The sequence below is a fragment of the Camelus bactrianus genome, chromosome X (genome assembly GCF_048773025.1).
Source record: "Camelus bactrianus isolate YW-2024 breed Bactrian camel chromosome X, ASM4877302v1, whole genome shotgun sequence".
In the NCBI taxonomy this organism is placed as follows: domain Eukaryota; kingdom Metazoa; phylum Chordata; class Mammalia; order Artiodactyla; family Camelidae; genus Camelus; species Camelus bactrianus.
The window spans coordinates 116,094,877-116,110,659 of NC_133575.1; the positions used below are offsets into that span (position 1 = coordinate 116,094,877).

The 15,783-nt window shown below is 53.0% G+C and overlaps 1 protein-coding gene across 21 annotated transcripts in view; it reads left to right on the top strand.

Annotated features, from left to right (window-relative positions):
* The window catches only part of ZNF185 (zinc finger protein 185 with LIM domain), a 60,215-nt gene that overhangs the window by 24,494 nt on the left and 19,938 nt on the right, over positions 1-15,783 (top strand). For 11 of the 21 annotated variants that reach the window (XM_045517590.2, XM_045517581.2, XM_045517585.2 and 8 more), the window contains 7 exons: positions 597-683; positions 3,697-3,801; positions 4,805-4,903; positions 5,106-5,198; positions 6,933-7,028; positions 7,905-7,994; positions 12,724-12,921. In XM_045517590.2, the coding sequence (XP_045373546.1) occupies positions 597-683; positions 3,697-3,801; positions 4,805-4,903; positions 5,106-5,198; positions 6,933-7,028; positions 7,905-7,994; positions 12,724-12,921 (768 nt within the window). The remainder of the gene's footprint in view (positions 1-596; positions 684-3,696; positions 3,802-4,804; positions 4,904-5,105; positions 5,199-6,932; positions 7,029-7,904; positions 7,995-12,723; positions 12,922-15,783) is intronic. The other 10 variants (XM_045517601.2, XM_045517616.2, XM_045517631.2 and 7 more) reach the window with 5 other exon arrangements.

The following is a 15,783-nucleotide window of genomic DNA, read 5'->3' on the forward strand; positions in this document are numbered from 1 at the left end:
TCAAAGGGGCCCTCTGAGTGCTGACAATGCCTGATACTCCATGGGCTCCAGTTCGCAGGCACCTGTTCTCTTACCTTCATCCCCTGACTCTCTGACGTGCCCCTCCCACTGGCTCTCACTCTAAATGTGGTCTGTAGGTTTCCTGGGCATCTGGTTCATCATTGGTTCCCATCAGCCCATGAACTCAGAATTCCCACTGGCCTCACAAATAGCCACTTTGGATGCTCCAGTGGGGCCACGGGCAGGGCTTGCCTCTGCCTATGTTCAGCAGCATTGTCAGGACTGGCAGTCCCATTTCCACCTAGTAGGTCCCCCACTGCGCCTGAACGGGGCTAGGCTTCAGGGTGGGAGATTGGTGAATGGGTCCTTAAGTCTCCTTCCTCTAGGACCTGGAGGTCAGTGGTCCAAGCTCAGCTGCAGCACTAAGAAGGCTCAAGTCCAAAGGGGAGACAAGAGAAAAGGGGGCAATGGGTCTGGGTGCCCCACCGCACTAGCCAGGAGGCTCCTGAGGGAGGATGCCCTGGGAGCATCAGCACAGATGGGGAAGGGGAGGCCTTTCTTACCAGCAGTTCTCTGGCTCTCTCCTTTGGCTGCAGCCCAAGAGGTGAGGAGACTGTCCGCCTGCAGATCATGACGCCTGGGGCAGGACTCCGCCTGGTGGCCCCAGACCTGGGAGGAATGAGGTACAGGGGCCCTGCTGCTGTCTGGGCTCCTCACACACCATTCTAGAGATGGGGGCAGCAGGGCCAGGGTGCAAATGATGCGGCCTGGAGGCTGGTTGGTGGGGGGCATGAGCGACCTGGGAGTTGCTGACTGTCTGCCTGGTGGGGGAGAAACAGATAGAAGTGAGAGCAGTGTGCCAGGAGCCCCCTGGAAGTGATGGCTCACCCAGCTGGGCCTTGAGGATGGGACCAGCCAGCTGTGCTGAGTCAGGATATGGGATTTTTGGAGGCCCCCAAGGCCACTGGGGCAGTGGCCCTGCCTGTGTGAGAGGGGTCGCCAGGATCAGGGCAGAGTCAATGGGTCAGCCTCAACAGCTCAAGAGATGGGGCAGGAGTACAACCAGCAGGGAGCATGGCAGACCCAGCCCCTGCCCCCAGGTTAGGGGCCAGACCACCAGGTAACATGCAGGTAGGATTCAGGGGGCTGGGAGCCAGGCCCCAGGGAAGCTGGGGTGGGGGCAAGGGGATATCTGAGCAGGGAGAGGCAACTTCTCCCTAGGGAGCAGACCCATAGAGGAGGCCTCCTGCTTCTCTGTAGCATGGTGTCTCCAGCTCATTTGGCTATTCACCCAACTAACGTGTGCTAAGCCCCTGCCACACGCCTGACTCCTGTGCCAGGGTCTGGGAGGCAGCAGTGAAGCAGACAGACTGGGACCCTGCCTTATGAGGTCTGGGACAGGGGTGCCGGAGAGTCTGCCCAGGATAATCTTCCGGACAGTGGGAGCTCTGAGCAAGGGCCTCTCACCTGCACGGCAAAGGGGATGGAGGTGGTTAGGGAAGGCTTCCTGGAGGAACTGACCTCCAAGACAGGTCCTGACAGATCGCTAGGTCCCTTTCCTCTCTTCCTTGGTTCCTCCCTGTCTACACCCCACTCCACTCAGGCACGGAGTTCTGGCCATTCTATTTTAGAGATATTTCTGTCCCTACTGCCCTCCCTTGGATCCAGGCCTTCTCCATCACTTGCTCCACCCCTCCCCCACCCCCCATTAGCCTCTGTAGCCTGAAGTCTCTACCTCACCTGGCGAGGCCTGCCCCCGGGCCCGCCACTGCAGCCTCCCCCAGCACTGCTCGTCTGTGCAGCCTGTGGGCTCTGCCCGGGATGCCCTTTTCCCTCTGCAGTATTCAGTTCCACCTCACATGTCTCCCCTCTGAAGCCCTCCTTCCCCTGTGTCTCTTTCTGAGGCAGCTTCCGTGAGGGGCTGTCCCCGCAAAGTTCACACGGCTCTGTGTTCCTACCTCCAGCAGAGTCACACGAGGAGTCACACTTGTCCACTCATAGATGGTGCTCTTCCTAGGACTCCAAGCTCCTGGAGAGCAGGGTTGCGGCTCTGGGTCCCCTCATGTCCTGCTGGAGCTTTCATTGCTGAAATCACTGAGAATCATCCAGCATGATGATCTCTTTAATAAGGCAACACCAAAAGTGGCTTCACTGGTTTTCCTAAGGCGACGAGTCCCTGAAAAACAGGGGCAGAGTAACCCCCGAGAGATGCAGGAAAAAGCCAGGCTGTCTCTGAGGAAGGTCTGTGCTGTGTTCCCATAAGGCCTCGGGAGTGCCCCTCCTCCATTTTCCAACAAGAAAGTCAAGTTGGGGCAAAGGGAGAAAGAGGGAAAGCTAGAATTCACTAAGCCCCGCCCTGCTACAAGCAGCCTTGCACGTGCCCCCATACAGGAGGCAGATGCAATCACTACGTCCATTTTACAGATGAGGAAACTGAGACCCTGAATGGTGAAGTAACTTGCTCAAAGTCACAAAGCCAAGAGCAGGCCAACCCATGGCTCCCACCAAGGCAGCCTGACTCCCACCATGCACGTTTTGCTCCATACTCACTCACTACACTAGTGGGGACCAGGGGGAGGGAAGAGGGAGGGGTGATAGAAATACTTAGTATTTTTGAGTGAATATATGATGAGTTTATTTATAGGTATCCAAATGCAAATTACCAGGAAATATTTGAGGGTTTGCAGTTGAGTTTTGGGAGAGAGGTCAGGGCTCAAGAGATTTCCATGTTATAGACAGATGAGAACTGAAATAGGATTCAATGTCAAGGTTTACATGGGCTAAAATGTCAAGGGAATCAAGGAGAGGGGACAGCAAGCTGAACACAGACTTTATCATGGAGGTGGCTACTGCCTGGTCACCCACTCTGAGGGCATCTGGGGGAGGGTGGTCAGTTCTGGCCATGTTGAAGGTAAGCTACCAGGGCCAGTCCAAGAAGCAGTGGAGATATGGGTCAGAGCACAGAGTAGGGGGTGGGAACATGCAGATGTCATTGGTTCATTGTTGGCGGTTGATGCCTTGGGAGCAGAGGAGGTGGCCAAGGTGATGGAGCATGCAGATGGAGAGAAACACCTGGAACAGCAACATTCAAGGGGCAGAAGAAGAGAAAAAGGTGAAGGAGACTGGGAAGGTGTGGCCATGGAGGTAGGAGGCAGTGTCAGAGAGTCATGTGGACAGAAGGGGGAGAGAAGGCGGGAATGGCCCACTGGTCAGTGGTCCTGAAGGTGATGACAATAGGAGTGTCTCTTTTGAGTTTGACACCATGACGCTCCCTGATGACCCTGGAGAGAACAGAGGGAGTTTGAATCAGAAGGTTAATATCAGTCTTACACTGTGGTGAATTATAGTCTGGAACTCTGAAGCCAGATGGCTTGGGTTCAAATCTCAGCTGTTCCCTTTGTTACCAATGGAATCTGGGGCAATTCACTCCGGGCTGTCTGTGCTTCAGTTTTCTCATCTGGAAAGTGGGCATGGATAATAACAGTACTCACGTTGTGGGGTTGATGTGGAAAGCTAATGCATGTGGAGTCATGAGAATAGGGTCTGACCCTCAGTCAGCAGAAGCTGTGAGTAGATTTGCAGAATTGGCCAATCCTTCAATACCAGGTTTTAAGCTCCTTGGAGACAGCTGGCATTTGGGGATGCAGTCACTACCCCCTCTGATAGGTGGTTAACTTGTGTTTCTTTCCACTGTAGGTCTTCCCCAGGTGCCAAAAACAAAGAGGCCCCCAACACCAGAGAGCCCAAGAGAGACTTGACTGGTGAAGGGGACTTCAAGGGCCCTGATCAAGACTCTGACAGGTAACTCAGTTCAGGGACATGGAGCCCATGCAGCCCACCATCCAAGGCCTGCTGTGTCCCCTGTGTCTGGGGAAGTGCAGATCCTCAAGGAATATCTACTGAAAGAATGAACGAAGACATGCATGAGGCCTGGAGAGGGGCAGAAGCCTGCCAAGTTCACTCAGGGAGCCAGCTGCAGAAGGGGACAAAACTCCAGGCTAGGCCACCCCCATCCCAGCCCTTGGCCCAGCCTCACTGTGCTTTTGTTCCATTGAAAGCCACCCTGTTCAGCCAAGGCAAGCAAGGCCGCCAAGCTGGCAGTCTGGGGAAGTCAGTGACCAAAGGGTGCATCTAACAGGGACTTCCAGGATGACCTGTAGACAAAGGGAATGTGGACGGTGGTGGGCAAGGATGGGAGGCAGAGCCTAGCAGGGGATGATGAGCCCAGAGAGGGTGGCTGTGCCCAGCCATCCCACAACCATCCCACTGACCTGTCCTTCAAGCTGGACCAGGGGAGCCTGGGTGTGGTGAACAGTGGCTGAGAGTTGGGTATTTCCTCAACAGGAAGCTGGTAGCCAGTAATGGATAAGAGCACGCAGCCTTGTCTGCCTGCCACTGTGTTCTTAGTGTGGAGCCTCAGACCTTCAGTTGGGATTCAGGCCTGGGAATGAGGGAAGGGGACCCAGGATGGTTTGGGAGCCTGGTCTCTGCCCTGGGTTCTATGCTTTATTAGTGGCCCCAAGTGCTTTGACCCTGGTTATGTTGGCCATTGCCCCCCTCCAAAGTGCTAGCCTCCTCCTGAGTTGCCACCTTGCTCTGTTTCTTGCCTCCACTGTTGCTCTCAGCCCAGCAAGTTTAGAAAAAATAGAAATACTGCTGCTGTAGTCTTGGCTCCAAATGGAGCAGCGCAGGGTGGCAGCTGCAGGCTTGAGCTTTTGGTCCTTGAGGCCTGCTCTCAGGACATCTGAGTTTGATCAAAGCAGAAGCCAATTACAGTCAGCAAATGCTTCTCTGCCCATAACAGATCAAGTGCACAGTCAAGTGCTGGCCACGTGGGAGCTGGAGCCACAGGCTCCCCACCTGAAGGCTTGGCTGGAGCAGACATCAGCTCTGGGAGAGGAGGGTGAGCTACCCAGGGGAAGCTGGTGGCCCCAAGTTGGGTATTCTCTCATGTTCCTGGTGACAGGCCAGGGTCAAGTTGCTAAAACTGCTTCAGTTGCTAGGGGCAGAGCACTGCTCATTTCCTACAGTCCTGCCTCCTGCTTCTCCCGTCGCCAGCACTCCCGCTGCCATCACATCCTCTGTCCTTGGGCTTTCCACCTCAGGGAATTACCAGTGCTGAATCTTGCTCCTTCTCCTGCCCTCTGCCACTGGCTCTCAAGCACCTCCCAAGGAGGCACAAGGCAGGCGCGAGACAGGTAGGACGGACATGCCTTCTTCCTCCTTGGCTGAGCACTCTCATGCTTGCTTTCTCCCTCGCCTTCCAGAAGCCCCCAGTCCTCCCCCTCCACCCCCGGCCCCTCTCCTCCTCTGGCCAGCTCTGCTCTCAGGGTCAGTGAGCAGAAAAGCAGCGGCCCCGGTGAGACAGACTAGGAGACACGTGTTTCTAGCTGGGCTCTGAGTTTTTGGATCTGGGTGGAGTCCAGGGCCGTTTTCTTAGGTGATTTGGGGAATGGCTCCAAGCCAAGTTTGCGTCGTCCTGCGGATGCCGGCACAGGTACGTCAGCCCCAAGCTGTGCTACAGCCCTTATGGTTCAGAGCAGGTGGCCAGAGGGGAATGGCAAAGCCAGTGTCTGCAGAGAGCCATGAGCACACGCTGCCAGCCGGCACCCTGCCCTCCAGGCGTCTGCCTGAGGAAGGAATCCCTGCTTTCCCAACTGGCTCTTTTGGCTGCCCCCATGTCCCCAAGCCCACTGAGACCCCTTTCCCTCACTATGTTGACCAGTTTGCAACTGATGCCTGGCCCCAGAGCCCCCACTTCCAAATCAGGAGCACAAGCCAGCACGGGGAGAGGACAGTGGGCCCCAGCCTCTGCCCACTGAGCCTCAGCAGGCAAAAGGAGAGGTCACGAGGCCAGGGCCTCAGTTCTCTGAGCTGCCGCTGGCGGGGAGGACTGTGCAGACCCCAGCACCTGCAGCCTGCACCGCCGAGTGCTGGCCAGCACGGTCCTGCACACTGACTCCATCCTCTGGTCCAATGTGACCGGGCTTGGTTCTTTGTCTTTGAATATTCATCCAGATCACCCTTCTTACTTACGCACCCTCATAAAGTGAACGCTTTGCTTTCTGCTTTTGGTTTCCTTACAATGAAGCCAGAGCTCATACTAACTTACAAGATTAGCTGAAGAATCTCCTAGATTCTTATGATTTTTAAGTCTTTCATGTTGTCTTAGCTACATTGATTTTGGCAATGATTTTTAAGAGAGTTGCGTTTTTTGTCTTTCCAAAGAAAAGGTTGTTTCTCATGAAAAGAAAACCACTGTCCTTTTCCATACATTTTCGTCAGTTTACTCAATAACTGAATTTGGTCATACTGGTTGTGAGCACAACTGGCATAAATGAGTTTGGGAGCAAACACAAGGAACTCTTGGTGAGCGTACTGTTCAGGTGGAGGGTGCAGGTTCGCACAGGGGGCGTGGTGCCCTCTGAGGCCTGGCTGCTTGGTGTGCTGTGATTTACACAGAGGTGGAGTATCCAGCCTTTCCCTGGGAAGGCTGCATAAGACAGCACCCACTGAATCTGTCTTAACTTGATGTTAGGGCCCAAGCAGGATTCTAAGCATTTGGCATCTATTAACTCAATTACTCTTCTCAGAAAATGTATGAGGCAGACCAGTTATCATCCTCATTCCACTGACATTAGACTGAGGCCCAAAGACGTCAGGTGATGTGCCCAAGGTCACACAGCCAGGAGGTTAGCAAAGCTGTGATGTGAATCCAAGCAATGTGCCTCCAGGGTGTATACACTTAACCACTAAGGCACACTGCCCTGGTGTCAGTCAGCCGTGGGGTAGAAGTGACTATTGTGCCCTGAGCATCTGTTTGAGCAACTCTCAGTCTCCATCATCTGTCGGGGACAGTAGCCAACCTCTCGAGGAAAGGAGACATACAGACACAAAGTTCTGAATCAACCAGGCTTGGCCTCCTTCCACAGGCTGTGCTCAGCTGCTGGCTTCAGCCCTGTCCTGGATGATCAGGAGGTAGACAGTGCCAACTTGCAGCCTCGCAAGCCTGGACCAGCGGCCACCAGGTAAGGGCAGAGCAACTGCCCCATGACCAATCCCATTGCCAGACAGCCTTCAAGGTTCATCCTTGCTTCCAGCACCCCAGGATCCCCCTCGTGCCTCTCAACCATCTTCACATCAGGTGATCACCACAGGAGAGGGAAGGCTGGGAGGGGCCCTGACCTGGAGGTGAACTCACTCACCTGGGGCAGTGCGAGAGGGGGTACAGGTGATAATTCGGGAGACCCATACAACTCAGCAACTACCCACAGGGATCCAAGCTGAGATGGTTGAGAAGAGGACATTGGGAGGCAGAGTTTGGGAAAAGACCCTGCTAGGAGGTCTCTGTGAATCTCTCCTGCAGGGACTGTAGCCTGGCCCAGCAAGCAGGAGTCAGGGGAGGAATCCCAGGGACTGCTAGCCAGCAGCACAGGGCTCAGTCCCAGAGAGCATGTGGAGGTGGCTGGGGAGGCACAAAGTTGCAATGGGAAGAAGTTGTGTGTTTCCAGGCTGCAGGCTTCTGCCCTATTTCATCTCCCAGTCCACCAGTGGGAGCGGCCATTTTGCTGGGTGTGTGTGGCACTTTTAGTAAAGAACGATGTTTCTGGATTCCTACAGGGCCCCAGGAGGTGTAGGTCAGGCAAGGATACTGGAACCCAAAACTAGGAGTAGACTTCCTCAGGGATTCCAAGCTGATCATGGCCAAGGCGTAGTCTTGATCTCAAGTGCTAAGGCTACAGCCAGGGCTCACAAGATATTCTCAGATACAGTTGCATCTGTGCCACACTAATGGCAGCCTTTATTGGCAGATGTGGGTCCCCCCTTCCCTGAGAAGTGGAAAACCTGGGCCCCAGTCGCCTTTGGTCTGAGGCCTCAGCAGGCCTGTGTGCTTCCTCCCTTAGTTCTGGTGCCACATTGGCCTCTGCTGTCCTGGCTGGCAGGAAGAGCAACAGCCCAGCAGACCTGGAGGACATGGAGACAGACCTGAAGGGGTAAGGCACCAGCCAACAGTATGGAGCTTCCGTGGTGCAGCAAGGCAGCTCAGGTGTGCATGGGCCTTTGGCTGGGAAGGTGAGGCCAGTGAGGCCTGTGAGCTGGCCTAAGCAATGCAGCAAGGGCCGAAGCCCCAGCTGAAAACCTCTGGCCTCTGCCTTTGAGGCCACAGAGCCTTCCATTACACCTTGTTGCCTCTGGCCAGGAAGTCCTCCATAAGCAGGAAGTTAGTGACCACTTCGATGGTACCTGCCCTGTGCTGGAGGCTGGAGCACAGAGACAAATCTGACATAGCTGATGGGGGGCAAAACCTGGCCCAGCCTAGAACAACACATCATGTTGGAGCCCAGGATGGCTTCATGGGCAGGTGGCTTTTGAGCTGAATCCTGAAAGGTGACTAGGAGTCCTCCAAGCAAAGGGAACAGGCTGTACGAAGGACTGCAAACAACCTGGTGTTTTCTGGGCACTGTATGTAGTGGAGTATAGCCAGTAGTGAGGATCCTTGTGGGAGGAGTGGTGAACAGTAGGCTTGTTGAGGTAGGCAGGGGCTGACTGGCCTTTAGTACCAGATATCATTAATAATCACAACAGCTACTTCACTTTGGGGGCACCTACTGTGTGCACAGCCCTCTACTCTCATTCAGTCCTCCGCACAATCCTGTGAGGTTTGCACCTAACCATAATGAAGAACAAAGGACTGGAACCCAGGTCTCTGTGACTCCTGGGAAGAACAGTGCTCTAAAAGAAATAGACAGGATGCTAAGATAGTGATATTGGAAGGAGGGCTATTACTTAGATGAGTGGAGGTGGTGACTCAGCAGAGCTCCTCTACGGAAGAGAAGGAACCAACAACTCTAGGAGGAGCAACGAGAAAAGAGGTGCAGCTAGGGAACCACAAACTTAAAAACCCTGTTGTGAGAACACGCTTAGCAGGTTCCAAAGCATACAATGGCTGAAGCCTACCTGGTAAGGGGGACCATAGATGGAACAGGGCCTTGGTAAGCCATGATAAGGAGATTCTATCTTATTTCAAGTTTTAAGCCAGTGAGGAGGATGGTCTGATTTAGGTGTTTAAAAGGTGAGTGAATTTTTACAACTGCACACCACACTGCAGGTCCTTTTTTACATAAACCATGATGCTGGGGTTTGGGTGGGCAATGGATCTCCAAGGTATGAGGCCCTATTCTGTGCCTTTTTTGTTTCACATTTCACTGAGAATTAACAGAGTGAAAAGAATTAACTGACACCTAGAGTGCACTTTACTAGGTGCTTTACAATCTTCCCAGAAACTGTGTGAAATGGATAAGATGGGGAAACTGAGGTACAGAAAGGTTAAATGACTTGGCAAGGGCTTACAAATGGCAGACTTGAGTCCGAAAGCCAGAGGCTCTAAGAAAAACTTTAAAAAGCTACTTTATGAAATCTGTTCTTTGGAGCCTATTCTCAAGACCCAGAACCAGTAACTGCCAGATGGTTAATGTGTACAGCATGCCATCTGTATAGTCTCACCTAATTTTCCCCAAACCTGGGGCAGGATCTGGATTCTTATACAATTTGACAGTGAAGGAATGGAGGGCTCCTGTGAGGAGCAGAGCTAGGAATAGAGCTCAGATCTAGCCAACTCTAGAGCACAGACTTGGAACTACTTTCCTCTGATTAAATGTTTGCAAAATCAAAGCAAATTTTCTTGATCAGTGTTTGACAACTCTGGCTGCACTTGAGAATCATCTGGGAAGTGTTAAAAATAATTTTTTAAAGCATTGTGAGCCCCATGCAGAGAGATTTAGATTTAATTCTTCTGAGGTGGGCCTCCACTATCAATGACTTTTTTTTTTTTTAAACTCCCAGTTTATTTCTATGTTCAGCCTAAGCTGAGAACTACTGTTCTAGGGTAGTGGTTCTGAACCAGGGGCATCTCCCCCATCTCCCACCCGCTGGGAGTCACTTGCCATTGTCTGGAAACACTACTGATTGCCACAACTGGGAGAACGGTGTTACTGGCAAACGGTGGAGACCAGGGATGCTGTCTAACGTCCTACAATGCACGGGACAGCTCCCACCAACCACACGATTATCCAGTCCAAAATGCCAATAATGGCGACGTTGACAAACCCTGATATAGAGCTGTCATGATCTCTGCGGGTAGGAATGTGAATTCAGGACTGGGAAGGAAAAAAACGGTGGACGCAGACAGTTCCCACCTGGGCAGCAGGGATCGGGCGACGGTCGCAGAATGTGCGCGCCGGCACTTAAGAGCCTGCGCGTGACTCCCCGATTGTGAGCGCCTGCGCACGTTTGGGTCTAGTCAAGCGTTGAGACTGCCCTGTGTGCGCCTGCGCGTGCGCCTCTCTGGCCCGTGCGCGCTTGGATTCCGCGTGAGGGCGCCTGCGCGCGCCGCCATTAACTGCAGCGGCGAGCTTGCCTCGCGGTGCCTGTCGGGAAACGCGACGGTTCGCAAAGCGAAATGGCTTCCCTGGGCGCGAGAGGCCTCGGAGGCGCTTCTCCCGCGGCGGTGCCCGCGCCGGCCGCCAGATGTCGCGCGAGGATCACAATTGGGCCGAGCCGCCCCTCAGCTCTCGGGCCGCCCGAGGCTGCCGCTGCACTTCCCCCGCCTGGCCCGGAGGGCCCGGCGGTCCCACCGGCTTGGGGTTGAAGCCGCCCCCCGCCCCGCACGCCCGACCACGTGTGGACCACCGCGCCGCGGTGAAGGGGAGAGCAAGGGAGCTCGGTGCCCGCGAGGAGCCGAGAGGGGCTCCTGCGGCCCGAGCCCGCTTGGTAGTCTCTGGACCCTGGGCGCGGGTCTTCAGAACCGGCCGGGGGCACGAGCTGTGGACACGCGGGGAGGGCAGCTGGACGCTCCAACCACGAGGGACCACTCACGCCCACCCCTAGGAGGACCTGCCTGCGCTGGGCTGGGGGGCTTCCTGGGGGAGGGGCTTAGTTCCCAGGAGTTAGGCGAGGGAGGGTGAGGAGGCTCATGGGGGTGGGCAGGGAGATCTGCAGAGCAGGGGAACTGTCCCAAAGTTGAGGAACTCTGCCATACTCTTAACTTGCTTTTGTTTCATCACACTACTCACACGTACAGGAAGAGGCGGAGCATGGACGCCTGTGCTTGGGCTCAAATCTAAGCTCTGTCACTTACTTCCCATGTGGCCTTGGGCAACTTACTCATCTGTGCTTCATTTTCCTTACTTGCAGAGTAGTAGCTATACTAGTTCCTACCACGTAGAGTTGTTGTGAGGGTTAAATGGATTTGTATGTCCAAAGCATGTAGGACATTTCCTGTCACAATGCACTACATCAACGTTGAATTCTCTTTTTATAAAAACTTATTAGACTTTACATCTAAAACGTATTCTGTTTTCCTTTTTGTTATGTTGCAAGTTTCATCTTTTCAGGGTTATGTTCTCTCTGCAAGAGAAACAGGTGAACTTTAAGCACATTTATTCACTGTGGACAATGCCTGTCAACTACTAGAGGTAGTGCAAGAGTAGAAAGGGCTGTTCTCTTCCATGTAGAGTGTGATTGTGTCCAGAATTGGCAGTAGCTGTATTAGGCTTCTAGATCTTTGATCTCGTTACAGCCAGACATATTACCTTCCCTATCTCTAAACACTTGACTTCCAGGCAGTTCATTAGGGGCCTGGACTCTGGGATGTTACATTGCTCAGCAAGATGTCCTGTGATTGTTTTACTAAGACATCTTTTTTATGGGTGAGGTGAGTTATACCTTGTAGTGACTCTGCTCTGAGACCTAGGGCAAAGGAGCCTTATTCATCCACTTGTCCTTGTGTCACAGTGGAACCCCAGATTGCTCTTTGCTGAGAACTTGGCTTTATTCACAAACTTGGCAAGGATAACCTCTATTACCATATTTCTGTAGGGAACATTGGAAGGGATAGAACTCATACTAAGTCCGTGATAAAGCTAGCTCAGGGCTCCCAGAGTCGGGAAACAAGCTGTTTAGTCTTCTTGGTTTGCCTTTGGCTCAAGTGTTTGTATCCCAGGCAGAGGTGAGGTGGGTGTGTCAGGGCATTCTGCTGGCTAAGGGACCAGCACTATGTGGAAAGACCACTTTTGGTACCTGGCTGGGCTGCAGCACATCACTGGGTAGAAGCAGCACAGAGAGGCCCAGCACTGACGTGCCTGCAAATCTACCAGGTGCAGTGGATGTGGTAATCAGCTTGTTGTCCCTACTGGGATATTCTGGTTCCTTCCACCTGAGGCTGATAAGTCATATTGCTTTCAGGGTGTACTCTCCAAGGTATGAGCACTGCCCCCCTTATCATTCCACCTTGAAGGCAGGGAGCCTACCTACTGTGGGTTTAGCTTCCATGAATCCCAGGACTGGAGGTCGCTGGAGGTGTGATCTTCTTGTCCTGAGGTAGCCCCACCAGCGATTGGAGTCAAGCTGTTGATGCTGGTAGGGTTGAGTTCAGGATGGGCCAGGATCAAGGTGATGGTGAACTATAGTTTCATTTTCTGGAATTCATCTAATACACGTGAAGATTGCCTTTATCGACTGGAGGGAAGCAGCAGTCCTGAGGAGAAGACGAACTCTCTCCGAGCTGGGGGCCCTGCCAGACTCCTCTCTATCCTGCCCCCCACCCCCACCCCCACCCCGGGACAGGAGCCTGCTGTGGCCATGGGAGGGGATATTTGTGTGCAGTGGGTGAGCAAGGGCTGGTCCCACGGCACTCGCTCCATAAGGGTGCTCGTTCTTCCTCAGCTCCTTGGCAGGTTTTGAGGAGAAGAATGTGGTCACCAAGGTGGTAGAGGCCTGGCAGGGGAGGCCTGGAGCCCTGAGAGATGGCCAGGGAGAAGCAGCTGCACCCACCCAGCCATCTGCAGACCCCAGCACCCCAGAGCAGCAGAGCAGCCCTGGAAAACCTGCACAGCTCCTGGAACTGGACAGCCAAGCCAGCAGGTAAGGACTATGTTGTGCTGGGCTCCTGCCTGCCACACCGGACTTTTGTCAGGGGCCACGACCTAGGTGGGACCTGCTCTTGCTCCACATGCATGCCAGTGCCTGGCACATTGCACACCCCAGTGCTCAGGCTCCTGTCCCGTGAGTGGGGTTAGGATGGTGACTCCCTGGGCATGGATCAGGGTCAAGGGGCTTCTTGTGGTGCTGTGGGTCTGTGATGGAAGCAGTTGTCTGTACCCAGAGGTAAGAAGCCGTGGCTAATTTCTGACATGTGGAGCAGGAAGGAAGTCTTGCAGAGTATATGAGCACTGCAGGTTGGGGATCAGAGGTCGGGTAGGGGCTATTTGTGTGTCTAAAATGGCTCTGTCTGAGAATGAGGGAGAGAGGGGAGGGGAGAACGCAAGAGAGCATGTTAAGGTGAGCAGAGAGAGGAGGTCAGAGTGACAGGAAGAGAACATGGGTGACAGTAAGAGTGGGACTGTCACTGGAGGTGACCATGTGGTGTGGGTGTTCAAGTCAAAGCTCTCCTGATGGATTCTGGCCTACTGGCCCCTGCACTGGGTGCCCTGTACAGCTTATAGATGCACCGTCAGATCGCTGAAACACAGCGTGTTTGTATTGCTTGGAGATTTTGAGGAGAGCGAAGGAGAGCGAAGGAAATCAGTTATCGCTTCTGCAGATCCAATCGAATGGTTTCTCAGACAAGACAGATGCTAGAAGGGAAGAGCCAAGACTTTCACCCAGAAGGCAGGAGATAGTTCCTGTGGCTCCTCTTGCAGGGATAAAATTAAAATGTTCATCCACCATCATGATACTGGGATTCTTATACCATAGAGGTTCCATACTTAAATAGGAGGCTATTTTTATACCCATCCTTGGCCCCCAGCCCTGTAGAAACCCAGGCCAAAGACACTGATGCACAACCTTGGGCTTCCTGCCACACTACTCAGTGTAGTGTTCCATCTGTCAAGACAGAGTATAAAAAGTGCAACCTGTAGATGAAGCAGGAGGTGATTGGGTTTCTTTTGGAGTTGGGGATTCGGGGGTGTCCGGAAGACTTTCTTTGTAGGTGGAATGAGGTTGGAGCTGGAAGCCTTTGCCAGACAGACAGATATGCTGTAAAGGAAATGCAGAGTCAGGGTGAGCACAGTGAAGGAAGGGTGCATTGGTGGCTTGGTGGGAAGTGCTGAGAGGCAGTTGGGCACCACCTGCTCCTACGCTGAGGAGTAGGACCCACCTTCTGACAGTTTTCATGAAGGTGAGTGTGACAACCAGACATGACTCGTAGGAAGATTCCCTCCAGCTGGAGGTGAGGGGAAGTGGTGGCCAAGGCTGTACTGAGATTTCAGTGTGGGGCGACTGGGTATAATCATGGCCCTGCACTGTGACAGGAACTAGCCAAGGGCCAGCGAGGAGAGTGGGGGGGATGCTGTGCAGAGATCTGATAAGGTCACTTGGGCCATGTTGAGTGTGAATCCAGGCAATGATGTCCAGTAGACTACTGAGTGATCGGGTCTGGGATTGAGTGAAGGCTAGACTGGGGCCTGCAGAGTGGATGAGCTTGCCTGGAGAACATCAGTGGACCATGGTTTGGTGGGGCACCATTTCCCTGGTCTCTTGTTTACACTACTGGCCTCCCTTGCTCCTCCTATGCTCTTGGGCAGGAGTCTTATTTGCTTGCCAGGTTGAGAACAGGAACTGCATGGACCCAGCTTGGCCCCTAATTCTCCTTGTCTTTGGAAGCAGATAGCTTTAGATACACAGCCCAGAAGGATCCCCCTGAATTCTCTGCCTCTCTCCACAAGCTCCCAGGGCCAGTTGTCCAGCCAGTCCCTTGGCTGAGTAAGTCTTTGTGGTTCAGGGATGCAAGTGAAGCCTTCGTTTTGGTTTCTGCATGTAAAGCCAGCTGCTTCCTTAGCTGACATTTATCTCCATTTTCTGCTCTTGTGTCGAAAAGAAAAAAAGAAGGTATTAATTACTGGTCCCCTAAAACTCTAATAATGTATGTAAAATGAAAAAAAGGTAAAAATAAGAGAGAAACAAAGGCAGATGGGTTAGAATTCTAGAAAATCATTTCGAAGAGTCTTTTACAGGAAGAAGATGTGAAGAGGGGTACTGAGAAGGAAAATTTTGCATAAGTGGAAGAATATGGAAAGAGTACAGTCATGGAAACCAAGCCAAGCTGACTTAACTTTCCAGTGTTCTGTGTACCCTAAAATAAGGGCACCAAATTTGATGACATGGAGCTTATAGCTGCCTTGATGGGAGAAGGTTAGGGAAACAGAAAGGGTAGTGGTTGGATTATGGTGGATTGAGGAGGCAATGGGAGGTGAGGAGGTGCACTTGGTAGAAATACACAACTCCAAAATGGCCATGAAGTGATAGATGTGGGACGGGTGAGCAGATAAACAGTTACAGGATGATCAGGAGGGCTTCCTAGAGTGTGCTTATGTGCCCAGGGAGGAAATATCGGTCGGGGAAAGAGAGTTTGTTGTCAAAAACAGAGTGAGAAAATCTGAAGGTGAAGGATCACTGAGGTCATGGTGGGGGCTGGCAGGTGCTAGTGGTTTTGTGTCTGAGATAGGAGGGAAGGCCGAGTGCACATGTAGGTCAGACGGCAGGGGGAGGAATGAGCAGAGTAATGTGGGTGCCTTCCTTTGTTCTGTGACTTAATGAGCCATACATTCTGTAATTAAACCAAAAGTTTACTTAGTAATTAGCCAGTGGCAAGACATGTGTAAGCACTGGAGAAACAGACAAATAAGACTTAGTCCCTGCCCTCTGTCTCCGTGACCTGGGGGGACAGATAAGGCAAGGTGGCAGCATATACCAGAAGGAGCACGTGTCTTGACGGGACTCACG